Genomic DNA, 23224 nt, shown 5'->3' with positions numbered 1-23224 from the left:
TGTTTTTCACAGAAACTGAACCCAGGAATGGTGACTATTAGTCCAAAATTTTCATGTCTACAGAGAAGCGCAGCTAGTGACAGGACAAGTTCTGCAGGGCTCCTGCCCAAACGCCCTGGGGTTTTTGCTGTTTGTTGCAAACAAATGATTTCAACTAGCAAAGAAGCGCCTGGCCTTGTGATGTGAGCAAAACCAAAGGGCTGTGAACTCTCAGGCCTGATTCCTGCTGCACTTTCCTGTACGGGCTTCCTCAGCTAACTCACTTTTTCATGTCAAATTCCCCATCTCTAACACTGGACAAGCATATTTCCTCAGGTGGCTGTTGCTACAACTCATCAGGGTTTCTTCAGTGCTTTAAAATAATATTTACAACATTGACAACATAAGTAGAGGTTTTGTTAGCATGATGTCCAAAACTGTTCTATATAGTACTATTTTATTTTTTAAACTGGCTTCTTTTCAGACAAATGCTTTGAAATTATGGAGGCATCTGAATGATCAACAACCTGTGATGTGTGTTTGCTTCACAAAAGATAGAAAAGTCTGAAATGCTAGTTTCCAAATAGAATGTAAAAGAACAAACTCAGTGATGATTTTAGGCCAAAAAAATTTCTCAACCTCAGAAATAAAACCAGCTTTTGATAACTGCAAAAGCAATTAAAAAACTGCTGATGAGAATAAAACCTTAGGGAAAAAGACCTATCTATTAGTGGATGCTAGAAGGCTACAAGCCTTCAGCTTTTCTAAACAATATGAAATTATTGAATAGCTAGAAAATCCCCAACAAATTCACTTAATTACAGATGATTGAATAAATCAAATTTTTAATCCTCTTATTAAGAAACTACTTTTAATTCATTTAAATCCTAAAAATGTATTTTAATTTTAAAAACTAATGATTTTTCAATAATTAGAAAAAAGCTAAAAATGAAAATCATAAAACACATCTGGAGCCAAATCCTGGTGCAATTAATGAGGTTGTTTCATTAACACCAGAACTTAAGTCTAAATCTATAGCACTCAGCAACTGATTAAGTTACTGCAAAAACAGAATTTAGTGAAACAGAGAAATGATCCAATTGAAAAGACTTTCTTCAGTTATTATACATCCACCGGCAGGATCAAACATATCTTCCAAACTTGCTATTGATTGCAAAGTAACATCAAATGGGATCTGAAAAAAACGGGGGGGGGGGGGGGAGGAAATAAATCACTTTATTAATCTTATCGGTACCAAAAAGTACATACATACAAGTAGCTCCACATTAAAGCCAGATTTCTGACCTACAATCAATGAGTAAGTTAGAAATACTCATTGCCTCAATATAAATTTGTGGTTAATGACATCTCTTGCAGGGAACTAGTAAAACAGGATTAAGAGGAGGAAATGTCTATGAACAGTCTTGCTTACAAAGTTTATCCTGATCATCTGCAGGTAATATGAAGGTATCACACAAGAGCAGCAAGAACAATTAGTAATTTGGAAGACTTTTCCTGAGATGAGAAGTTGAAACAATTGAGGTAACTGTGAAAGGTGAAACAGCGTGCACTGATAAACTGGTTTGTGTGTCCATTGGATGTGGAGAAGAACTACTTTGTTTATTTAGATATTAAGAAAATCTAACTAAAGGAAGAGAAGCTTGGAATAGGATATCTCAGGAGATTAATTTTTAATGCAATTATTTCATTTATAAATTTACTTTTAAGATTGGAACTTCCAAATACTATGCTTTATTATCTCCCTCAAGAACATGGCTATTCATTAAATAGCTTTAAAAATGAGCTGGTGTTCAATTTTTATTCTTAGAACATGAACACTCAAATAATTTTAAATGAATAACTCAATAAAAATGCACTTTTTCCACTTAGAACTATAATTCAGTGCTGAATCAAAAACACTATGAGACACATGAATGGAAAAAAGAGAATCAAAGAATAGAAGCTGGAAACATGATAGGAGTTAAAGTGTGACAGCTTGGAGAATGAGAAAGCAAATACCACAAATTAGAACTGACTTTGTCCATTTAATTCACAAGAAGATGAGCAACAGAAAAGTGTGTGGTGGGGAAAAATGATGTCAAACTACATATAAGCAATCTATCTGCTGCCTTCCCCTGCATGTTTGAAAACCAAGGGAATGTATACCATAGGGTGTACATCATCCCACTCTGAGCTTCCCGCATCTAGCCAAGAAGACTGGGTAATGCACATGTACAACTTATTTGAAAAGTTGGAAATACTACTTAGAAATATGCTATACATAATGAAGTGCTGAACACTGTTGGCTTCAGAGAAGAATGAAGAAACTCAGCATCTTGAAAGATTAGGCTTCACTTTCTCAACCAAATCTTCCATACATAATAGGATCTCAGTTTGAAGTCTCCATCTGAAACTTTGTGATGAAAAGCCATTTGTTCCACCTGTTGAAACATTTTAGCTTGCTGTGGCCTTTAGCCAGAATAAGAACAGTTAACATCATCTTCTTACTGGAAGGACACCACTAAATCTGCTCCCTCACTTTCATCATAGAGCCACAAATAGAAGCAGGCGAAGTGAAGAGGGATTCACAAGAATTTAAAAGAAGTCCAGGAGGTCCATATGATTCTATGAAAGCTCGGCTGTACCTTTCCCTAGGCTTCTGTCAAATCTCTCTATCATGGAAGATATTTCAGTGGGACTGTGAAAAGTATAATTCTGCAGAATGACTGTCTATGTATTGATGCATTGATAAAGCCAGATTGAGTGATATGAAGGTCTGGGAGTCATTTGAGAGAGACCTTTAGGAGGGATAACAAGAGGTGACAAGAATGGTGCGATATGTATAAAATCAAAGTATATACTCCTAGGTACCAGACTGCAGGATGCACAGGACAGCATTACATTCACTCTCTTCTATAACAGGCTACTAGCCAAACTGTTCCCAGATAAAACTTGGGATTCTCTTCTGGTAGGAGGAGCTACCTGACAGGAAAAGAAGAGTACAGTGGATGCCTTATCCATCATCATTCCACTGTGAACAATTACAGGCAAGATATTTGAGGATTAGGAGGAGGAGTCATATGTTACAGTGGATTCCAAAATCTTCCCTGGAGTTCGTTGAGCCCTGGCAGTTGTGGTCCTTTCCTGATCCACCAAGGGTGACCGAGAACACTCAACAGTACTGCTGCCCACTATGGGCCAGTTCCCAGAGTCTCCTCTGGGATACTGACTGCAACTGGCTAACAAGGTGAGTACAACAGCATGGACAAAAAAATGGCATGCTGTCTCTCAGGACATACCATGGGCAATGAGAGAAAGCTAAAAAAAATAGAAGGAAAGCCTGAATAACTGTAAAAAGACATGGATGGAAGGAAATTGCATTTGGCAATTTCATCATGGAAATTCACTGGCGTCTGTGTAAACAATGACCAGAGAATGGTGGATAAACCAGATGAACCTATTGTGAGTGAGATTCATTCGTAATATATTTTTGTATGTGTAAAAAGGTGATTCTAATGAACAGTGAAGATATTTACAGTTTGTAACCATGCACATTTGGATTTTATTTGTAAAGATGAAAAAAAATAAAACCCCAACAATGTATGAGAAAAAAAATGGGAAGATACTTAGTGGTATAATCCATGTTTTGGTTTAAGTGAACAACAGTTTTATTTTAGAAAGCAGATTTTTACTATTAATGAGAATAGCATACCTCAGTTAATGGCAAGGACAGGGCTGGAACAACAGACAGCAGTGTTTTGACTTCAGATAAACACCTTTTAGCCATTTCCTAATGGTATAAAACAAGAAAAAAACTAATGCTGTACTATCAGTCTCCTCTGATAAGCTAACAGATGGCTTGGCTTTACAAAATTTTTCAGAACAATCAAGTTTTAAGTTATTCTAGTTGAATTCACAGCAAAATAAACCTTAGTGGATGAATATAAATTTTCTGAAACACAAATACTTGTGTTTGCTGCACAAACAGAAGTGCCCAAACCTTGCAGTTTCTACAGAGGCAAACTCCCCCCTGGCTCAGGTATTAAATCCAGTGAGCGAGCCTACTTTTGCTGCGTGCTTACTGAAGACGTTCTAAACAAACACTCTGACAAGATGATATTTATACATGTATAATGCATGGCATGTTAATCTTAGTATTCTAAACATTGTTTTTCCAATTACTGCCATATATTAATGAAAGTTTGAGCAAAGCCCTTCAGGTAATCAGAAACAGCCACTAAAGGACAGCTCTGTCTACCCTCCTGAAAGCACGGTGATTGGCCAAAACATCATTTGTTCTCCAAGCTGGCCAAAATACAGCCTCCTAATAATGGCACAGTTCACAATTGTCACTGTTTCACAGCCTCCATCAGACAAAATGACAGCCTCTACATCATTAATCATCTCATATAATAGATATAAAGAGAATCCTGTCACATGATAAATGTCTCCCACTTTGAAAATAAACGTCTATTTTGCCTTGGCATTTATCAAGCAGCAGTTATGCTGTGGCAACATTCTATTCCAATGACATTATCTCAAACAGACCACATGGAAAATTCTGAAATTACCTCTTTTGTGTGTGTATGTGGGGGGGAGTTATTTGGTTGCGGACCATATTCAGCCCTGCTAATAAAAAGAAAAGAGGAGCGTGGCGTAGAGAAAATGAAAATAAATTCACTGCCAGTTTTAGTCCTCTCTCAATAACGTTATTAGAAGGATCTCATTTCAGAAACCATCACTGCCCATTTTGCATTGAAGATGAGTAACCAATTTTTAAAAAGCGCTTTTGGGTTGATCGCCATGCTAAGTTAACACTGTGCCAAGCATTTTCAGATGCAGATTACTATAAGTTAGGCATCAATTTTCAAATCTATCTACCTGAAGATGTAGCCTTTATTTTCAAATGGAAGGCTGAAGATGCCTGATATTTTTGTAAAGTGACAAGCAATACATAAGGAAAAGAAAAAGTTAAATTTTAAATGAAAAGTGAAAATATTTCAACATTCCTTGGAAGAGGTGAGGGAAGTTTAATCTTTTATGTCTGCTTTCCAAGTTACCTGTCATTTATTTCCCCAAAACAGACGTCTTAAATAAAAGACTGTCAGACATATTTAATAGCAGAACTGTGCTCACTTACTTCTGTTTTTTCATCAAGATACACTTTTGCAACATTCGTTTTGGGGTTCTTTGAAGGAATTATTTTCAAGGTTTCACTTTGTTCTAGGAAGCTTGTAGGTTCTGAAGCTGAAGACAAGCTTTTAGAACTTTGCATCAACATTTCAACTTGCTGCTTCAGTTTAGATAATTTCTCCCGTAAAGAAGTAATTCTGAAAGAAGACAAGATTTTTCATTATTGCTGTTATAAAGCAACAATATTTGTTGTTTCCAGGTTATAATTAAACTAACATAACTTTTATTACATATTTATTAGGTTCTACGTTTTCTTTCATTTCGAGACTGATCTTATAATTTTACAAAAAGATGTTTTCCATTAAAGAAAGTGGAAATATGGAATGCATTAGCTTTTTGCATTAAAAATGGTAACAAGAGTATGCCTCTCTCTGAATAGATTTTCTCATCCAACCAGCACAAGGTGGGCTGACAAGTTGGGTGGCAGGGGCTGCAACTCTTCTTGGCCTGTTATTCCTCTCCCTCCATGTGCTCAGCAGTTCCAAACATTCTAGGGCTAGATGAATGACAAGGAAGTAATGAAAAATACCACAGGATGTAAAATGAAGGGCTGAGTCTGGGGCTACAACTGAGAGAAATTCTTGCATGCACAGAGCTGTAATATGGGATGGAGAAAGTCGCTGATCCAGTAAGAGAATGGGAAGAACTGCTGGGAGTGCTTCCTAGATTTGCTCGTGTTTTCTTACGTTGCTATGCCAGTATAATATAATTAGCATGTGTTACTCAGTTCTTTAGGAATCAAAACTAAAATGCTAATGTACTGAACAGGCATACGTTTGGATGGGTTTAAGACTGTGTACAACATCTTACAGTTTTTATAGTGAAAAATCTCTGCAAAGTGAAAATGAATGCATTTAAAGACTTACAGCTCTGATATTTTGTCCTTTATTTCTTCTCATCCTAAATGGTTGACTGATCTTTACATTAGCGTGAAATAACAGGATAAAGTCAGTGATTATTTACCTAGCCAATGGAATCCACAAGTGGCCTGAAAACACAGACATTGAACTGAAAATCTTGATGTTGCTAATCTTGACAGGCTTTGTATTATAAGCATACAGCAGCAAAACCTGTAAAAGAGATGGAATAGATAAGCTATAATGCAGTATGGTATAGTAGACCTGAGCTATTTCAGTGATAGTAGATTATAATGCTATCAAATACAGTGTACTGATGAAGACTTGGATAACTGACTTCCAAAAAAGAGGGGAGTGTGGCCTCATATGAACTTGTGCTACACTCAGTTTTTATAGGTGTTAAAGCAATTTAATTATGCATATAATTTATATGGGTTTGAAAATTACACCCTATAGAGTCACCATCAAAATCCCAGTCTTGTCCTGATCCTGGTCAATCAATCCCACTTATGCTCATGTCAAAGTTCCAACTTCAGGTAGGCTGAACAGAGAGCTGTCACTGACTTTCCAAAGGCCCTTCACAATTAGTTACGTTTGCTATATGGCTTTGTGCATGGCTGTCATCATACGAGGTTTAAATCCATAAAGTGCACATAACTCACCAATCTAATAAAGCTGTAGCAATATAAGAGCAGAAGAAAATGAAATAGAATGTTCTCACTGTCACTGAATTAATTTGCTATTATGATTGAAAATATGCTTCCTAGTGGTAGCTGAATATTTTGACTATATGGAGAATGTCAAGAATATGGCTTTCATATATTAGTCATTTTCAAGAGCTGTCTCTGGATCTCTGATGGTTCGTAAGGTCATGCTAAAGTAACTATATTAGAAAAGTACATTATTTGCACTAACTTCACAGGGCTTCTGGCAGCTTACTAATAGAGATGAAAAGGATTTAGCAGAAATTTTGACACTGATTGCTATGCCAAAAAGTTTGGAGATCATGGATTTCTATTGCAGTAGCAGAAATTTTACCTACATGCTGTTCCCTTGTTTAAAAGTCAAACGAATTCCACGTCCTAGTCTCTTGCTTTTCTGCAACCCTCCAATCTCTCTCATCTTTCATGTTTAGTCTGATTTCTTAGGGAAATGATGTTTACAAAATCCCATTTTCTTGGTTATATGTGTGTCTTTGCTATTCCAACAGCCTCCCACCAAACAGCGTTGTTTGAATGTATTGGTCAGCTCTAACCAAACTTAACAGAGTGGAGGTCTTCAAGACATCAAGGACCCACAAAAGGCATGAATACAACATGGCCTGGAAGCTCTGTATGGTCAACAAAGTCTTTCTTTGGCCTGCCACCAAAAAACTGTCAGGGCATTCTGTTTGTCCTGCATAGCGGGTTTGCGGCACAGTAAGTACGTAGCTCCCTGCTGTCTGGCTTGTCAATCAGCATATGTATAATTCAATTAAAAAGCTGATCAGTCATAACACAAGTATTCATTGGAAACGAGACTTAATTTGTTCCGATACGTAAGGAACTGCTTTGGTGTCGTCATACCTTAGTCTCTGTATTGTTTGATGGCCTTGCCAGAGAAGGAATGTACCACTGAATGTTAATTTCCTTCTTTGAAGCGTTTGCTGCCCTACTCTCCGTCTGACTGTCTGCTTCTGCGATGACAGAAACCGGAGAAGCTATTCTCACATGTGACATCTTTGATGTAATTCCAGTAATTTCAAGAGACATCTGAAACACAGAAGAAAATTTTAAATTGTATTTTTTTTTAGTGTAACGTGCAAAATCTTTATAATCTAGTGTCTACTAGAATTGGTATGACTTTCACTCCTGCACAAATATATGCTTATTTAGATAAATGGGTAATTTTAAAAGGTGTCCATTTTACCAAGTTAAGGCTTTTCAAAGTTCACATGATGAGACATTTCTAAAGGTAATGCAAAGGACCTGTGGGCTGACTTGCTGACTTAGAGACACTTACAGTAACAATGATTGGTACATTTGACTTATCTTCTTTACGGCGTTATGTTTTTTACTAAACGGTATTATTTGACATGCTGATCATTTGAAGTTTAGTACTGAAAAAGTAATTTGTCTGCTATGCATATTAATAATTAAAATAGTAATCTGAATGCTAGATTAATCCTTTATTTAGGTTTACCTATTTGTTTTCTCATTAGCTGTGCAACTAACAAAGGGTGATACCTACGGAAAATTCAGTCACTTAATTTGTGAGGATTTGTCATATGTCATATTTACTAAAATATATATGGAACATTAGCAGGCTATTCATCAAATAGTTACAGTTTGACTGTCATTTACCAGGGAAGCAAGGGAGGAATACTGTCAACCAACATTCATTCATGAATAAAAGCCTCTTTTAAAATTGTAAAATATTTGATTTAAAGGCTGAAGAGCACCATTCCATTTCTACTTTACAAAGTGTTATGCAGATCTGCAAGGAACAGAGGAGGCCAAACAGTGACATTTGAGGGGAATGCTGAAGCTATTTGAGAAGGTTGTTAGTGTCTCCATCATTGATTCCAAAACGTGGACACTGAAAACAGCTGCCTGGGGAGTTAGTTCTTTTTTAATTTTGAATGTTCATCGCTGAAAAAAACTGGAGAATTTTACCCACTTTATTTTCAGAAAATACAGCTCATGACCAATAAGGGCAGTAAATCCAGGGGAGCAGAAGATGGATTTTTCACAGTGACATAATCTTACTTCATAAAGCCAGTTCCCATTCCACATCAAAATATAGCAGAAGTGAAGACAAAGATGAAGTCGTACATGCTGAAGTCATGCATTCAAGCATGTGGATCTGCCTTCATGGGGATGATCCATGCCACATAGACTCCTGGACACTGAGGCAGTGATAACAGTGGCCATAACCCATGGTATGCTATGAGGTGTGCATGGATCACCCACCTATAGAAGGATCTTCTGCACTCGGGACCTTAGACTTTAGTTTTGGCGATGAATCGCCCACTATCCTGCTAGCATGGAGAGTGAACAAAATTATGAGAAAACACATATATGGAGGTGGGAACAACCTAATTCATGCTGTGTCCCTGAACTAGAGCTCTTAAAAGTCCATTTTATGATATATATTTCTTTCTAAAACGTGCAGTATGTTTTCTTTTTCACCAAACTGCATCTTTTGTTATTTACATAATGTTGAATCTTTTTGAGGAAGGATATTACAACTGCTCTTGTCAAACTGGAGGGTTGCTGAATTACATACATAAATATTTATCTATTCAACCTTCTCAAAAGCCTGAAAACAACAAGCTGGCTTAGTTAAGTGTTTCCAGTCCTACATACTATCATGGAGTTGAGTAAAAAACTAGCATGCAAAATGTAATAGGGCACACAATTTTAAATATAGCCTTCTTAATATAATTTGGATTCTTTGTTCAGCAGAGCTGGAAAAAACTTCAAGAGTCAAAAATGGAATCACAAAGACACATGTAAGTGAAACAACCTTGAACATAAAAATCATTATTTCAAAATTATATCTATTTGTACTGTTAAAAATCCCAGTATTAAATTAAGGTAACATTTTTAAAATAACTCACACATTCTTCTGAATAGTTAAGCTTCTAAAAATGTTGTGATAAAAATCAATGAAGCTTAGAATTAAAAAAAGTAAGAGCTTTATGCTTGTTAGCTGTCTACAACAGTGAAGCTAACACATGATTATGCAGCTTGCACCTGTCACGAACATGACAGTGAGCTCTGAAGCTTATTATTCTAGGACAGTGTAATACTAATTATGTCAAAAGAAGAGCAGACAGAGTAAAATAATTTTTGATATACAATGGCTGTTATAAATGTCACATACCATATATTTACAATTTATTCAGTGGCACAGTCAGCTCTTTGTTGGGAAATGAGTAATGATATGCTGTCCAACACTGCAGAAAGTTCACCAACTCTAGAAGAGCTACTTTCACAAAAGTATTTTAATTCCTTTTTATAAGGTAACAAGTTCTCACTCCTCAAGGCTCCCCTGTCTCCATCTATATACTGAACATAATAGGTAAAAAATAAACCATAGAGAGTAACCTGTCATTTTAATTTTTTAGTGTTAGGATAATTATTAATATGAGAAGTGGGATGAAGAAGCTTTGAAGACAATTATTTTTACATTGAATCTTCAAAGACTTTTACCATTCAATATTCAATACATATGCCACGGTCACTGTAGACTCCAGAATTCCAATTCCAGATTTCTCTGAGTAATATAGTCTGAGCTGCCTACATTTGAAAGCTCAAATAGGCTGTTCACAAGCCAGAGATCTGAAAAGATTAATTTTCTAGCCAGATGATGATCAGTGAAAAAATTTGGCACACAAGGCCTTCAACAAATTTTTGAGAAAATAAAAATCATATTTTTTTTTATTATAGACCAAATTAACAATATAGAGGCTTGTACGTACAAATTACAAAGCAAACATCAGGACATTTTTGGTATGAAACATGGAGATCTACACGATTAAAAGCCTCAGTCCTACCAAATAACACAGTCAACTTAATTAACTAATAATGAAATCTTCTTAAATATCATTCTACTTAATCTTCTAGGGTCTAAATATGCTGGGAATGGAATAGAGATCATTTTTGCAGGGATGAATAACACAAGGATATTTGCATTTGTTAACTAAGTCCTTCACTGCTTGCACCGGAGTTTGGTTTTGCACTGATCCTCTGCATAATGAATTTCATTCTTCTTTAGTACTTACAGAAATATCATCATTGGAACTAGCAAGAATCTGAGAGAAATGCAAGTATAATACATATTTTTGAAACATCAGTAAGAAAATGAGTACCTTTGAAGAATCAGCTGGCCTACCAACTGGCAATTCTACATCATGTAGCTCTTCTGGGAAATTCTCAAGGCAACACATTGAATATTCAAACAAATGCTTTTTAAGAAAGGAATGCATTTCTGCTATGCGTAGAACAAACCCTGTGTCAAAAACAGAACTAAGGTGTCCATCTCTTGCAGAAAATGATCCAGATCCTGAGTCAGGGGCAGCTTTGAAAAGAGATTTTTATTACATTATTAGTTGCCATTTAAAAGGAAAGTTTCTACAGCTACTCAATAATAATACATTTTGAAAATATAGTAAAATATGTAAAATGATTCAATATCAAATAAATGCATTTCCAACAATTAAACTGATGGTCCTTAAATATTACAAGTTTATGTTACTTGTATTGCAATTTTTCATTGATGATCTGGTAATGAAACAAGCTCTGTCTAGACATTATTAAGTAGCATAAAATGGGAGGTGCAGATTTGAGGTTTAAGTACTTAAATTTAGATCATCAGTTCACTAGATGACTAAGCACCCACTAGAATAAATGCATATTTAGTCAATACAGTCAAAAGAAGCTCTAAGAGCTTCGGTCTTAAGACCCGAATTTAGACAGCTAGGGGCTGATCAACTGAGTCACTCCGTAGGCTCCACCGTTGGTAACTACAGCTGAGATACACGTGCACATTTTGACAACTATTTGTAGATACCTTACTGTCCTTATAGTTCTGTTGTGAGAAAGAGATGGGAAAGGAATACTTTCCCTTCATTTGGTGCTGGATGGAAAAAACCCAACCCTCTCTGAAATTATTCTTTTCAGAGTTGCCTAGTTTCTCTCTAGGCAGCACCTATATGTACAATCTAGTTCTATTCTCACCTGTTAGGTTGTCACCTGTATATGCAGCAGCTGGCCATCAGATGTAGATATATAGTATTAGGGCCCTGAAATTAATGGCTTCTTACTCTGCTTGAAAGGTCCTATCTATTACCGTCTTTTGTTTACAGTGAAATAAACCAAGTATGTACATAACATCTGGGGTTTCAGTCAAAACACATTCAATAATGCTCAGCCTTCCCATTTACACTACACGCAATTGTCTCAAACAGGCCCTCAAACTGAACAGATTTATTTCTGATGTGACTGAAGTCTGATGTATCTAGAACTAAAAACAAATATAGATCAGGAATTTTTAAAAAATGCTTCAGATATAGGAATAGCAATTAAGTTTTGAGGGATGCTTTTCTTGGTATCATGAAGGTTTATGAATAATTATGAAAAAAGGTAATAATAGCATCACTTACAATACTTGTAAACTGTCGTAAATCTCGATTTCAGTGAAGATTTTTCACATTTATACAATTTAAAGCAACTTAAAATGGGACTATGTCAGATGATGGCCTTTGAATCTGACACTGTTGGCCCCCAAAAACAATTATCTGACCTATGGCAGTTTTCTAGAAGGAAGAAAAGAAAATCATACCAAACAGAAGGTTTGTGTTATAAAGTCTTTTTAAATAACTGTGGTAGCGAATTAAGTGAACCCATGTTATTGTCTCTTTCTTGTGGCTGGCCTTGGTGGCAAGACTTTCTGTTCCTTCACTGCAGCTCTGCTTGTCTTCTACGACTTCTTTGTTTTCAGTAGAAGATGCTTTGGAACTTTCAGAGACAACATTGTATCCATCTGCAAGTCCAATAACAGTTCGACAATACATTAAGTGAATGGTTGCAATTCAAAAGCTATTTCTGCATTGTGTTGGAATTGACTAATCTGTAACTAAAAACGTAACTTGTGAACTTGCTTATCGTTCTCAGAGGAAAATTCTTTCTGTTCTGCTTTAATATTAGTTGAACTAGTAAAGAAAATATTTCTCAGATCATGGCCAGGAATCTGACTGGACCTTGCAAGAAGTTAAAAGGGGTAGGGAACAAGGTGCTCGCTCTCTCGGAATTTAAATATAAAACCATTACTTCTATACATTGTTCAATAGCAGATGTTTACTAAATGGAAACAACACTAAGAGTCATCAGTCATAACTACAGCAGTTGAACTTCCCAGTTATATCGACCTGAACTCAGAAGAGTAAGCTACTCTGAAATGTTTATTGTTAGCTTCAATCCAGTCCCTTTTAGATATTAAGAGCATTATCAATGAAATGTGTTCTTGACTATTGACTAAAAAAAGGGAGTTTTTTGGTGCTGCCTAAAAGTTATATTTATGCAAAAAGAGGAAAAGCTCTCAGTACAGTTATCACTATATCACTGCTTATATTCAATATTTTTCTCACTGTATTAGTGCATGGCGCTCTCAAAAGCCGACACAAGTCTTCCGCTCTGTTTCCCATTCCAAACTGAACAAACATTATGTTACAGTAATTCCTAATAGTGAACTTCCAGAAAATAATTACGTGTGCTTCTACAAAATCTGAATGTCTCCATTATTCCTGATATTTCACTGTCAATTGTAAAAACAGAATTTAGTTAAAATGGCCACATTGTTTACAGATGAAACTTAAACAATGTGTTTCACTAATGGTTTTACAGAAAATATTTAGCATGCTGTGCTGATCATTTCCATTTCAATTTACCTTTATATATTTTGGCCTACTACTGCTTTTTTACATTTTCTATTCTTCTTTGTATTGCCTAACAGAACTATCAGGAGAAACACCTGCTGCATTTGCTAAAAGAAAAAATTATCTGTAATTATAAGCAAATGGAGCTGGTACAAAACAATCAGATTGATGGAAGGTCTTAGCATACAACACTTGTTTTCATAAACCAATCAAAACACATATGTTTAAACACTGTACAGTAAGTAGACACTGCTCAGCTGTGCCAGCAACTATCAGGCAGAGCAATTCAATCTTTGCCAGTCACTTGGGATGATTGAAATTAAGCCACCGAACCAAAATTTTATCACTAAATTAATGGTTCCCAGTTTAAAAAAATAGATATTTTGCCTTAGTGCTTATATAGTGTATGGCAACCATTATCCCAGAATTCCTAGTTTCACTGATTTTTTTTTTAAATCAAAGCCTTCCATTTTATCAACTCCATTAGCTGTAAAATAAATGCAGAAGTTGGGAATAAACCAGGTAAAGGAAAAGTTCTACCAAGCTAATGGAAGCATCTCTAAATGATAATCCATTGGACTGGAATGACAGTGAAAATTTTTTTATTATACTGACTTTGACAGTAGAAGATGACAGTACCCAGACAGATAACTTCGCAAGAGATTGGGTTTTGGTGTTTGGTTTTGTGGGGGTTTTTGAGGGGGGCTGGCAGTGAGAGATAAGCTAGTCAACACCAACATGTCTTTGCCAAATCAAAAGAATAACTGAAAATCTCCAAGGAAAAGCTAATACACCTAGGGAAAAAAAAAATCTGTTCTAAATCAGTGTTTGAAAAAAAAGCAGTGGTGACTGATAGGGGTGCCAAGACCTAGTCTAGAAGTCTGGAGAAGTCCTGTGACAAAGGTCCATCTGCCTTTTTAAAAGTATGGCAGTACGTGCACTCTGTCGTTCTGAGCCACAGTATGCAAACAATGCAATTTTTCTTAACCTGTTGAACACATGCATAGGCTGATATTTAAAGACCCATTATGTTTACTCAACATTTTGTACTGCTATGCAGGACAAGGATTTTACTTTTACTTTCCAAATTTGACTTGCAATTTTTCATAAATGAAAATGAGATGTTAAATGTATTACTAGATTACATGGCATATGTAATTTATTAGTTATTTAATGTTCTAATATCACTAGTTATAACGGAATACCAGATAAGAAATCTCTGTATGAAGCAAGAAGATCCATGGAAGCAAATTCTGGGATTTTCTGTTGCACTGCATCCTTCATGCTCTGTTCTTTAACACTCTTCATTCCGATTAATAGCTGAGAAGCAAGCACAGCTTCGCTGACCTAAAAATAATATTTGTTTTATTCAGAACCAGTTCACTGCAATATTTATACAAAAAATTAATTACTCAACATACTATATTTTTAAAAGTCAGGAAAATATTCTACTTCTGTCTGACATATGGTATATATTATACTTAAATAAATTATTACTGCTGACAACTTAATTACTACATGAGTGATTTCAAATCAGATATCCTCACCTGGATGCCACTGATGTCTACCCACATGTCAAATACATGTGCACACATATCAGGCAGTGTGCTGGTTTATTTGCACTGAATCAAAGTTGAGGTAAACAGAGTCAGATCTGTCCAAGAGGGATTAAATGCACTACTTAGACAGATGTCCATTTTAATTTCCTCAAATAAGACCCATGCCAGAAATTTCAGGAAATCTTAACTCTTGTCTTGTTTGCATTGCCTTGTTTGCTTGTGTAAGTAGCCTAAGATGAAATTAAAAAAACCAAAAAAATTACCTCTTCAGAATATTGCACCAACCTGTGTAGCTGCTCTTACTGCAATCCAGGCTTGTACTTTGTAGCCTTCTGATTTCAGAGTCTCCTTAGGAGAAGAAGACTGTTCTCCAGAAGAGGTCTAAAATTATAAACCGGTTCATAGTTAGGATTCTAAATGTACTATGATAAATTACATTTTAAAGGTAGAAAAAATCCTCCTACTTACAGAATTATTGTTTTATTTGCAAGGTGTAAAAATCAGCATTGATTTTTACCATGGATTAATTGCTAAAATGGAAAAAAATTATCCAGAATATAGTAATTGGCTACTCCTGTAAAAATTTTCTCAGAGCAGCTCATACTACAGTCACTACTGTATACAATTTTGCTATAATTTTCCATTTTTTGGAATCTGAATTACTTCTTTTCTCTTGTATTACACATTACGCTTTGAATCTATGGCTTGTAGCCACTTTATCGTGATTAAAGCCTTTTATATTTCTCATGCTGTCACTCATATTTGTACTGAAAAATTGAAATCTGGTAAAGTATAAATATTACCACTTAAAAAGCAGGTTTTAATGGGTTTTTTTAATATTTTCTTTGCAAGCTACGAATTGATTAGTACATAATCAGAAATTAAAACACTGTTGGTTCTGTTTCTTCCTATTTTATACAGAAAAATATTTTAAATGTTATAATTCAATGCAATAAACATGAGAAATAACATCAAAAAAGATAAAATTCAACTGCTGTACTATATGATTTCTTTGTGTGATTTTTCTAGTAGAATTTTCAGTATCAGTATGATTTATAAGTCACTGTAAGTAATACTCTGGCAAGGTGCACAGTGTTCTAACAGAAATATATTTCCTGCTTTGAAGAGGCCACTACCCAAAAGATAGAAAACATACATTTGATTTGGAAGGCGCTATCTTATCTGTCTGCGACACTTCCTCATTATTTGTGGCAAAATGCAAATATAATAGTGCTATTTCAAGGTATGATCTTCTTATTAACCTGTAAGAAACAACACACAGCTCAATCAACGTTACTATCAAAGTAAGCATTAAAATGATACAGTCAGACTCCTGCATAAAACTAGCCAGACATCCTCGCCAAATAAATCATTCATCCAGCTCATCATCTACTTAAAGTGTATCCTCTTTCAGAAAGCCACGTGATCCTGTTTTAAAGTCTTAGTGAGTCTAAAACATCCCTATGCTATGCTTAACAAATAACACACTGATTTAAGAGAATGTCAAATATAATTTGCATTATGTGCAGCAAATACTCCATAAATAAATTGCAAATGTTTAGTAAGAAAACTGTAGTTCTGCAAGGGAAGTGATCTTTCTGTACAGAATCTGTATGGGTTCCTCTTCCTTCCTCAAGTTAAGGCATATATCCATTGTTCCGGTTTCCCTGAAACATGGGTGGCTGAATTTGGAGACGGGTCTTCAGTCAAACTCTTCCAAGAAACAGAAAAAAAATACCCACAGTGACAAAAACAGTCTTTTGTTTCTCCATCGGGATCAGCTGAGGAACCTTCTTAGTTTTGAGTTGGGTATCAGAAGGCTGCTGAAAGGCTGCTATAAGGTTTCCCCAGAGCCTTCTCTTCCCCAGGCTAAACAACACAATCTGTCTCAACCTTTCCTTATAGAAGAGGTGTTTCATCGCTCTGATCATTTTCGTGGCCCTTCTTTGGACCCACTTCAACAGGTCCATGTCTTTCCTGTACTGAGGACCCTAGAGCTGGATGCACAACTCCAGGTGGCGTCTCACCAGAGCAGAGTAGAGGGGCAGAATTACTTACCTCAACCTGCTGAAAATCACTAGATCTGGAGAACTTCTCCAACATTTCTATTACCCTTAGGTTTATAACAGTCTTTTTCTGCAGATTCCTCCTGGCACTGTAGATCTCTTCAAATCTCCTCTATGAATTAGCTTTCCTAAGCATAGCAACAAACTCCTGCTCATCTAGTTACTACTCTGGACAGAGTCATATTACACAGAGTTGACTGTTTATATAGTACAATAAATTCCAGCTTTCATATGATTTGTGTAAAGCAAAATACAAAAGTCAAAGAGTGCTGTACAGTTCAAGATAGGGCAAACTAAGTGGGAAGACGGCAAGTTCTACAGCTGGTTGGTGACAATTTAGTTAACTTTCTAGTCTTGCTAACAAAGAAGGATTTGAGACATCAAGAAACAACTTTAATTAAGAATCCCATAGATATCAGAGGGCTTGTATATAGGTGATCGGGACGTTTAGTTCTGTAAAATAAGCAAGCCAAGGTCTATTGATGTTGCTGTACATTCTTTTAGAAAGACAGTAGCAAATTAAATAAGGGTGTAGCAAATTAAACTTGCAAAACATCACAACAGTCCATTTCTGTACTATCTTCCATCATGCTGAACGCTTGTAGAGGTTTATTACTATGCCACTGCTCCTGTGCTCAGAGTTCTGGTTCATTAACTTAAGTAACAGAATACCCAAACAAGCAAGGTAAATTGCTGCCTTTACACTGCCTGTAACCAGACATGGCACGTTATTCATTAAGACTGGTCAAGACACTAAAAAAAACCTAAAGTCCAATATATCAGAGCTGCTTGACAGAATTTATTGGCTGGCTTGGCTCAGCTCTTCAGGCATCTTCTATGCTGATAACTAATGCCAAAGTCACTGTACTGATATCTGTTACAAACACATTTCCTATGCTCCTTCTGCCTCTGTTCTTCTGACTGTTTCTGGCTGCTAACCTTTTCAAGCTGAATTTCTATTATCTGGAAGTGGGCAGACCACAGCTCATCTTCTGAAATATGAATAAAACCCCAGTTTAATTGATAGCTCTGTTCCTGGTGTTGACAGAGAGGGTACAAATTTGGAAACAGAACAGAAAGCTGTAACTTTGTATGCTCTAAAATATGCTTTTAAAAGTTCTCAGCATTTGTTTTAAATAAGAGAATAAATATACAGTAACTCTTCTATACTGCAATAGAAGAAAACTCTCCTAAACATAAAAGATGCTTCATAATAGAAATCCTACACCAAATCTTAGAAAATGGTCAAAAAACTATATTCATGTGTGATTAAAATTATTTTAAAAGTTACATAGCTAGTTTCTTACTCAAATTTTTGATCATGTTGCTGACTGCGTTTTACAGCTTCCAACAGGGCTTCGACAGCTCTAGATGACTTGTTATTGCCTGCTTCAGTTATCTGGCGTTCTACCTTACCTAAGAAAGAAATATAGAAAGCAGATTTGCAAGATCATTTTTTTCTGTAAGACTCAACCTGTTTTTCAACAACATAGTGCATTTTCTGTTCTCTTCCTGATATGAAAAAATGTTTCCAGTTCGTTTAAAATGTACAATGCTTGTATAGCAAATTAGTTTGCTAAAATAATCAAACTTTCGAATCATAATGACTCCTAACGTGTAGCGATCCAAACTAGAAGAGCATTGTACATGGAGAAGTTAATGCACAGGCCTGTTCTATCCTCTAGATACACTATCCTCTTTTTCTTTATAGTATTAACTCCAATAAATGGCATTTTAAGAGATACTTTACAGAGTCTGAGTGCCTTTCTGGCTGGGATCCTAACAAAGCAACACCTCCTGGTACAAAACATAACACCGATAAAATCGAAATGCATGGAAACACTGTAATTCATTAGCTTTGTTAAATCATTTAGAAATATTTTCTAAGCCTCTCATCTTCTTTAGTTCAGACTGATGCAGAGAAGCTAATTAGCTTTCTACAGTCCTTAATCTCATTGGCTACACCCTTTGATCCCTGATAACATAGAGGTGGGAGAAGTTCTACTGCAGTTTTGAAATTATTTGTTGCATAATGCAACCTGAACTATACTGGTGTGATACTAAACACAAGAGAGGGATCTGCAGCTAGACATGGTGACAAATATACAAATCTGTTCTATTTTTATAGTAAAATGTCTCCATTTTAAGAGAGACCACATGCATAACGTTGCCTAGGAAGGTAATCGTGATGTACAAACAGCGTTTTATTTACCTATCTGAAAAAGAAGTTCAGCTTCCATATCTAATTTTTTTGTTGCAGATGCTCTGCAAAGTTTCAATGCAGATTCTAAATGTTTGAGAGCACATAGCCATTGCAGTGGATCTCCTCTTGCAGGTGTACAAGCTACTTTTTCAGCTAATGTGCGTCCTAAGGAAAAAAAACAGTCTGTAGTAAATTATTTAATAGAAAACCAATTTATGCAAAAAGAAACAACTTCCCTAGAAAAAATGCTGTTACATATTTACAGTTACAATCCAATCCTCAAAAACCCAAGTGATTAATGAATATAAATACAGAACTATAATGTTGTTTCACTACTTTACGATGCCATTGAGGTTTACCTAGGCCATCCAAAAGAAGCTCAGGCTACACAAATCAACCCTTTCACAAACTATATCTGGAAAGACTAGCAGTAAGCCACTTCATAACTTTATTTCACCTGGCAGTTGTAGGCAAAACCAAAACCTCTCTGAGCATTTCCAAATTCCCAAATTCCTTTTGTACTAACCAGTTCTAAAGGCTTCTTTGATGTATTGCATACGTCTTATACTATACTCCCTAATATTCATCTGTATTCATAGGGTCTTCCTAAAAATGTGGATTCAGAAACAGGAACTGGTCAAACATGGCCATTACTACGAATGTGTCTGGCCATGCCTGCACTGACAAGCTGTAAAGCACAGTGAGAGTGGATCTCTAGAGCAAACCAGCTGGTGTTGAAGACTTGACAGCCAGAGCAGATGCCTTTCAGAGTGTTTACTTTGGACCACCTCTATGCTAGTCCTAAGGGCTGAATACAAAGTAATGATTGGGGTGCACCAATGTGCTTCTGCAGTATATCTTCCTGAAAAATAATCCAGAACAGTCTGAGGATGCTCCACAATACAAACCAAAGTGCAGCAAGTGATTTCTAGATTTTATAGTCCATTACAAGTCAGATATACACCAAATTAATTTTAGCAGAAGGAACAGTGAGACCATATCCCTTTCCCTATATTTGCTTGTGTTGGGTTTGCGTGGCAAGGTTTTGGTAGCAGGGGGGGCTACAGGGGTGGCTTCTGTGAGAAGCTGCTAGAAGCTTCCCCTGTGTCTGACAGAGCCAATGCCAGCCGGCTCCAAGACGGACCTGCCACTGGCCAAGGCCAAGCCAATCAGCGCCTCTGTGATAACATATTTAAGAAGGAAAAAAACAGCCAGAGAGCGGGCTTTTGCAGCTGGAGAGAGGAGTGAGAAGATGTAAGAAACTCTGCAAACACCAAGGTCAGTGAAGAAGGAGCGGGAGGAGGTGCTCCAGGCGCTGGAGCACAGATCCCCCTGCAGCCCGTGGTGAAGACCATGGTGAGGCAGGCTGTTCCCCTGCAGCCCATGGAGGAAGGATGAGGGGGTGTAGAGATTCCACCTGCAGCCCGTGGAGGACCCCACACCAGAGCAGGTGGAGGCACCTGAAGGAGGCTGTGACCCCGTGGGAAGCCCACGCTGGAGCAAGCTCCTGGCAGGACCTGTGGACCCGTGGAGAGAGGAGCCCACGCCAGAGCAGGTTTGCTGACAGGACTTGTGACCCCGTGGGGGACTCCACACTGGAGCAGTTTGCTCCTGAAGGTCTGCACCCTGTGGGAGAGACCCACGCTGGAGCAGTTCGTGAAGGACTGTAGCCTGTGGGAGAGACTCACGTTGCGGAAGTTCGTGAAGGACTGTCTCCCGTGAGAGGGACCCCATGCTGGAGCAGGGGAACAATGAGAGGAGTCCTCCCCCTGAGGACGAAGAAGCGGCAGAAACACCGTGTGATGAACTGACCGTAACCCCCATTCCCCGTCCCCCTGTGCCGCTGAGGGGGGAGAAGGTTGAAGCCGGGAGTGAAGTTGAGCCCGGGAAGATGGGAGGGGTGGGGGGAGGTGTTTTAAGACTTGATTTTATTTCTCACTCCTCTACTCTGTTTTGCTTAGTAATAAATTAGATGAATTCCCTCTCTAAGTTCCGTCTGTTTTGCTCGTGATGATAATTAGTGAATGATCTCTCCCTGTCCTTATCTCGACCCATAAGCTTTTTTTTTCGTTGTACTTTTTCTCCCCTGTCTAGTGAACGAGGGGAGTGATAGAGCGGCTCTGGTGGGCACCAGGCCCTCAGCCAGGGTCAGCCCACCACATTGCTATACAGCGACAAATCTCAGACAGATCTTAAAGGTCATCTTCTGTTACTATTCAGCATACTTCCAAGTTTCTATATAAATAAAATTTATCAAGAAAAGTTGTTAAATTAAAGGGTGACAACAATAACAGACACTATTCATTTTATTGGGATAGAGTTATCACTATTGTCCCATATGATTTGATATCATTAGTTAGTTCCCATATAACTGCTTCCAGAGAGATGGAACATATACAGGAAGGCTTCACAGCATGAATGCTTTGTACAGAAGTTGGAAAAGTATTGTTTAACTTCCACTTAAAAAACCTGAAGTTCCCATTAGTTTCATCAAACTAGAATATTAATATTTAAGCTTTTGTTGATTATAGTTCCCATAAGAATTGTATCTTGCTTATACAAAGCATAACATATTGTGCAAAGAGGCACAGAGCCAGAGGCATTTACTATTGGATTTTAAAATATTTTAATTGTATATGAAAACAATTGATTTACTACATTCACTTCTGATGCATCACTTTATCTGCTGTTGCATAAAATATGAATGAAAGTGAATGAAAAATTAAAAATAATGACGACTTGCATTTTTCTTACCGATTCTCATTTTGACTTGGGCTAGCAAGTTGATATGTGGCAAGTAGATATTTTTTGTAGGTAGGACCACGCAAGTCAAGGTACTGTCTTCTATTTGCTGTTCAATGGGTTCTCCACACATAAAAATCTATGAAAAGAGTATGCTTTGTAAAATCAAGTTGCAGACAGCAAATTAAACAGTAGTCTGAAAAAGCAAGTAAGTTAGGTATTGCAAAACCCTGCAACTCAAATCTGTCTTGTAAAAGAGCCCTAGAAACGGGCTTGATAGTCCTGAACTCCTTTACTTCAGTTTGTGATTGTCTTCTTTGCAGAGGAGTCTGGTAGCAAATGAACAATTTCAATGAACTCTTGATCAAATTTATTAATGTTAGGCTTAGGTTTCTAAAAGCAAACTCCCTCAGAACAGTCTTTAAGAAATAGATCTCCCAAGTAACTTGAGTCCTGGAAAGAAATTGTCATTTCTATAAAGAAATCTGACATCCCACAAAGGCCAGAAAGAAAATAACATGTCTAGCAAGTCTCACAAGCGGAAGTCTGAGTCAAAAGTGATTCATATGATTCTTTATTAGTTGGGGGAACAAATATTTCAATGGATTAAACTTCTATATTAGGAAATACAAGGAAAGAAATTGATCCAAAAGCTTTTCCCTCTAAATTTTATCAAGAATGGGTAGAGACTGCAGAAATGCATATCTATTTTTGTATCACCAAATAGGTAAATGGTTTATTACTATACATTCCTCTCACAGATTTCATGTCTTTAAATTTTTTTTTTATTGCCTCTTTAAATTTTTACCTGGAAATGATTTCTTCATAGTGATTGTAACAATCTGTCAGTCTAAAACATCATAAACAATATGCTACTTTATATAGATTTTCTAATTCAGATTATTCTAAGTTAAGATAAAAAGGTAAACTCTTAAACTTGGATGTTCAAGAGTTAGGAATTACATGAGATGTACATCCTCCCTGAGGTGCTGAGTACGAACATATCCCTCAGTTCAAATGGGAAAAGTGAGTGTTCCGCATCTCTTTAAAAGTTAAACTACCTATTTCAGTTTTCACATCTGAATGTACATTTTGCAAGTATTCAATGTTTTTAAATTGTATGAAAATACCAGACTACATACATGAGTATGCCTGATCAGCATGCATAAACAAGTTTGGTAAGATGAATTACTTCTTTACACTAT

The 23224-nt window shown here is 36.6% G+C and overlaps 1 protein-coding gene across 5 annotated transcripts in view; it reads right to left on the bottom strand.

Moving 5' to 3' along the window:
- Window positions 1–8: 8 nt before the first annotated feature.
- The window catches only part of CFAP54 (cilia and flagella associated protein 54), a 118526-nt gene continuing 95310 nt past the window's right edge, over window positions 9–23224 (bottom strand). Inside the window, exons 57-69 of one of the 5 annotated variants that reach the window (XM_075749202.1) lie at window positions 22032–22158; window positions 19287–19442; window positions 18382–18490; window positions 16165–16270; window positions 15294–15389; window positions 14655–14796; window positions 12357–12557; window positions 10885–11093; window positions 7595–7780; window positions 6136–6242; window positions 5120–5309; window positions 3692–3769; window positions 9–1174 (exon numbers count right to left, since the gene is read on the bottom strand). In XM_075749202.1, coding sequence (XP_075605317.1) covers window positions 1055–1174; window positions 3692–3769; window positions 5120–5309; window positions 6136–6242; window positions 7595–7780; window positions 10885–11093; window positions 12357–12557; window positions 14655–14796; window positions 15294–15389; window positions 16165–16270; window positions 18382–18490; window positions 19287–19442; window positions 22032–22158 — 1827 coding nt within the window. In that variant the 3' untranslated portion in view covers window positions 9–1054. Of the gene's footprint in view, window positions 1175–3691; window positions 3770–5119; window positions 5310–6135; window positions 6243–7594; window positions 7781–10884; window positions 11094–12356; window positions 12558–14654; window positions 14797–15293; window positions 15390–16164; window positions 16271–18381; window positions 18491–19286; window positions 19443–22031; window positions 22159–23224 lie in introns of those variants that run through there. The other 4 variants (XM_075749197.1, XR_012834705.1, XM_075749212.1 and 1 more) reach the window with 4 other exon arrangements.

Source organism: Balearica regulorum, chromosome 1 (assembly GCF_011004875.1).
Source record: "Balearica regulorum gibbericeps isolate bBalReg1 chromosome 1, bBalReg1.pri, whole genome shotgun sequence".
Classification (NCBI taxonomy): Eukaryota; Metazoa; Chordata; class Aves; order Gruiformes; family Gruidae; genus Balearica; species Balearica regulorum.
The sequence above is the reverse complement of the archived record's forward strand: the minus strand, read 5'-3'. Positions and strand labels throughout refer to the sequence as shown.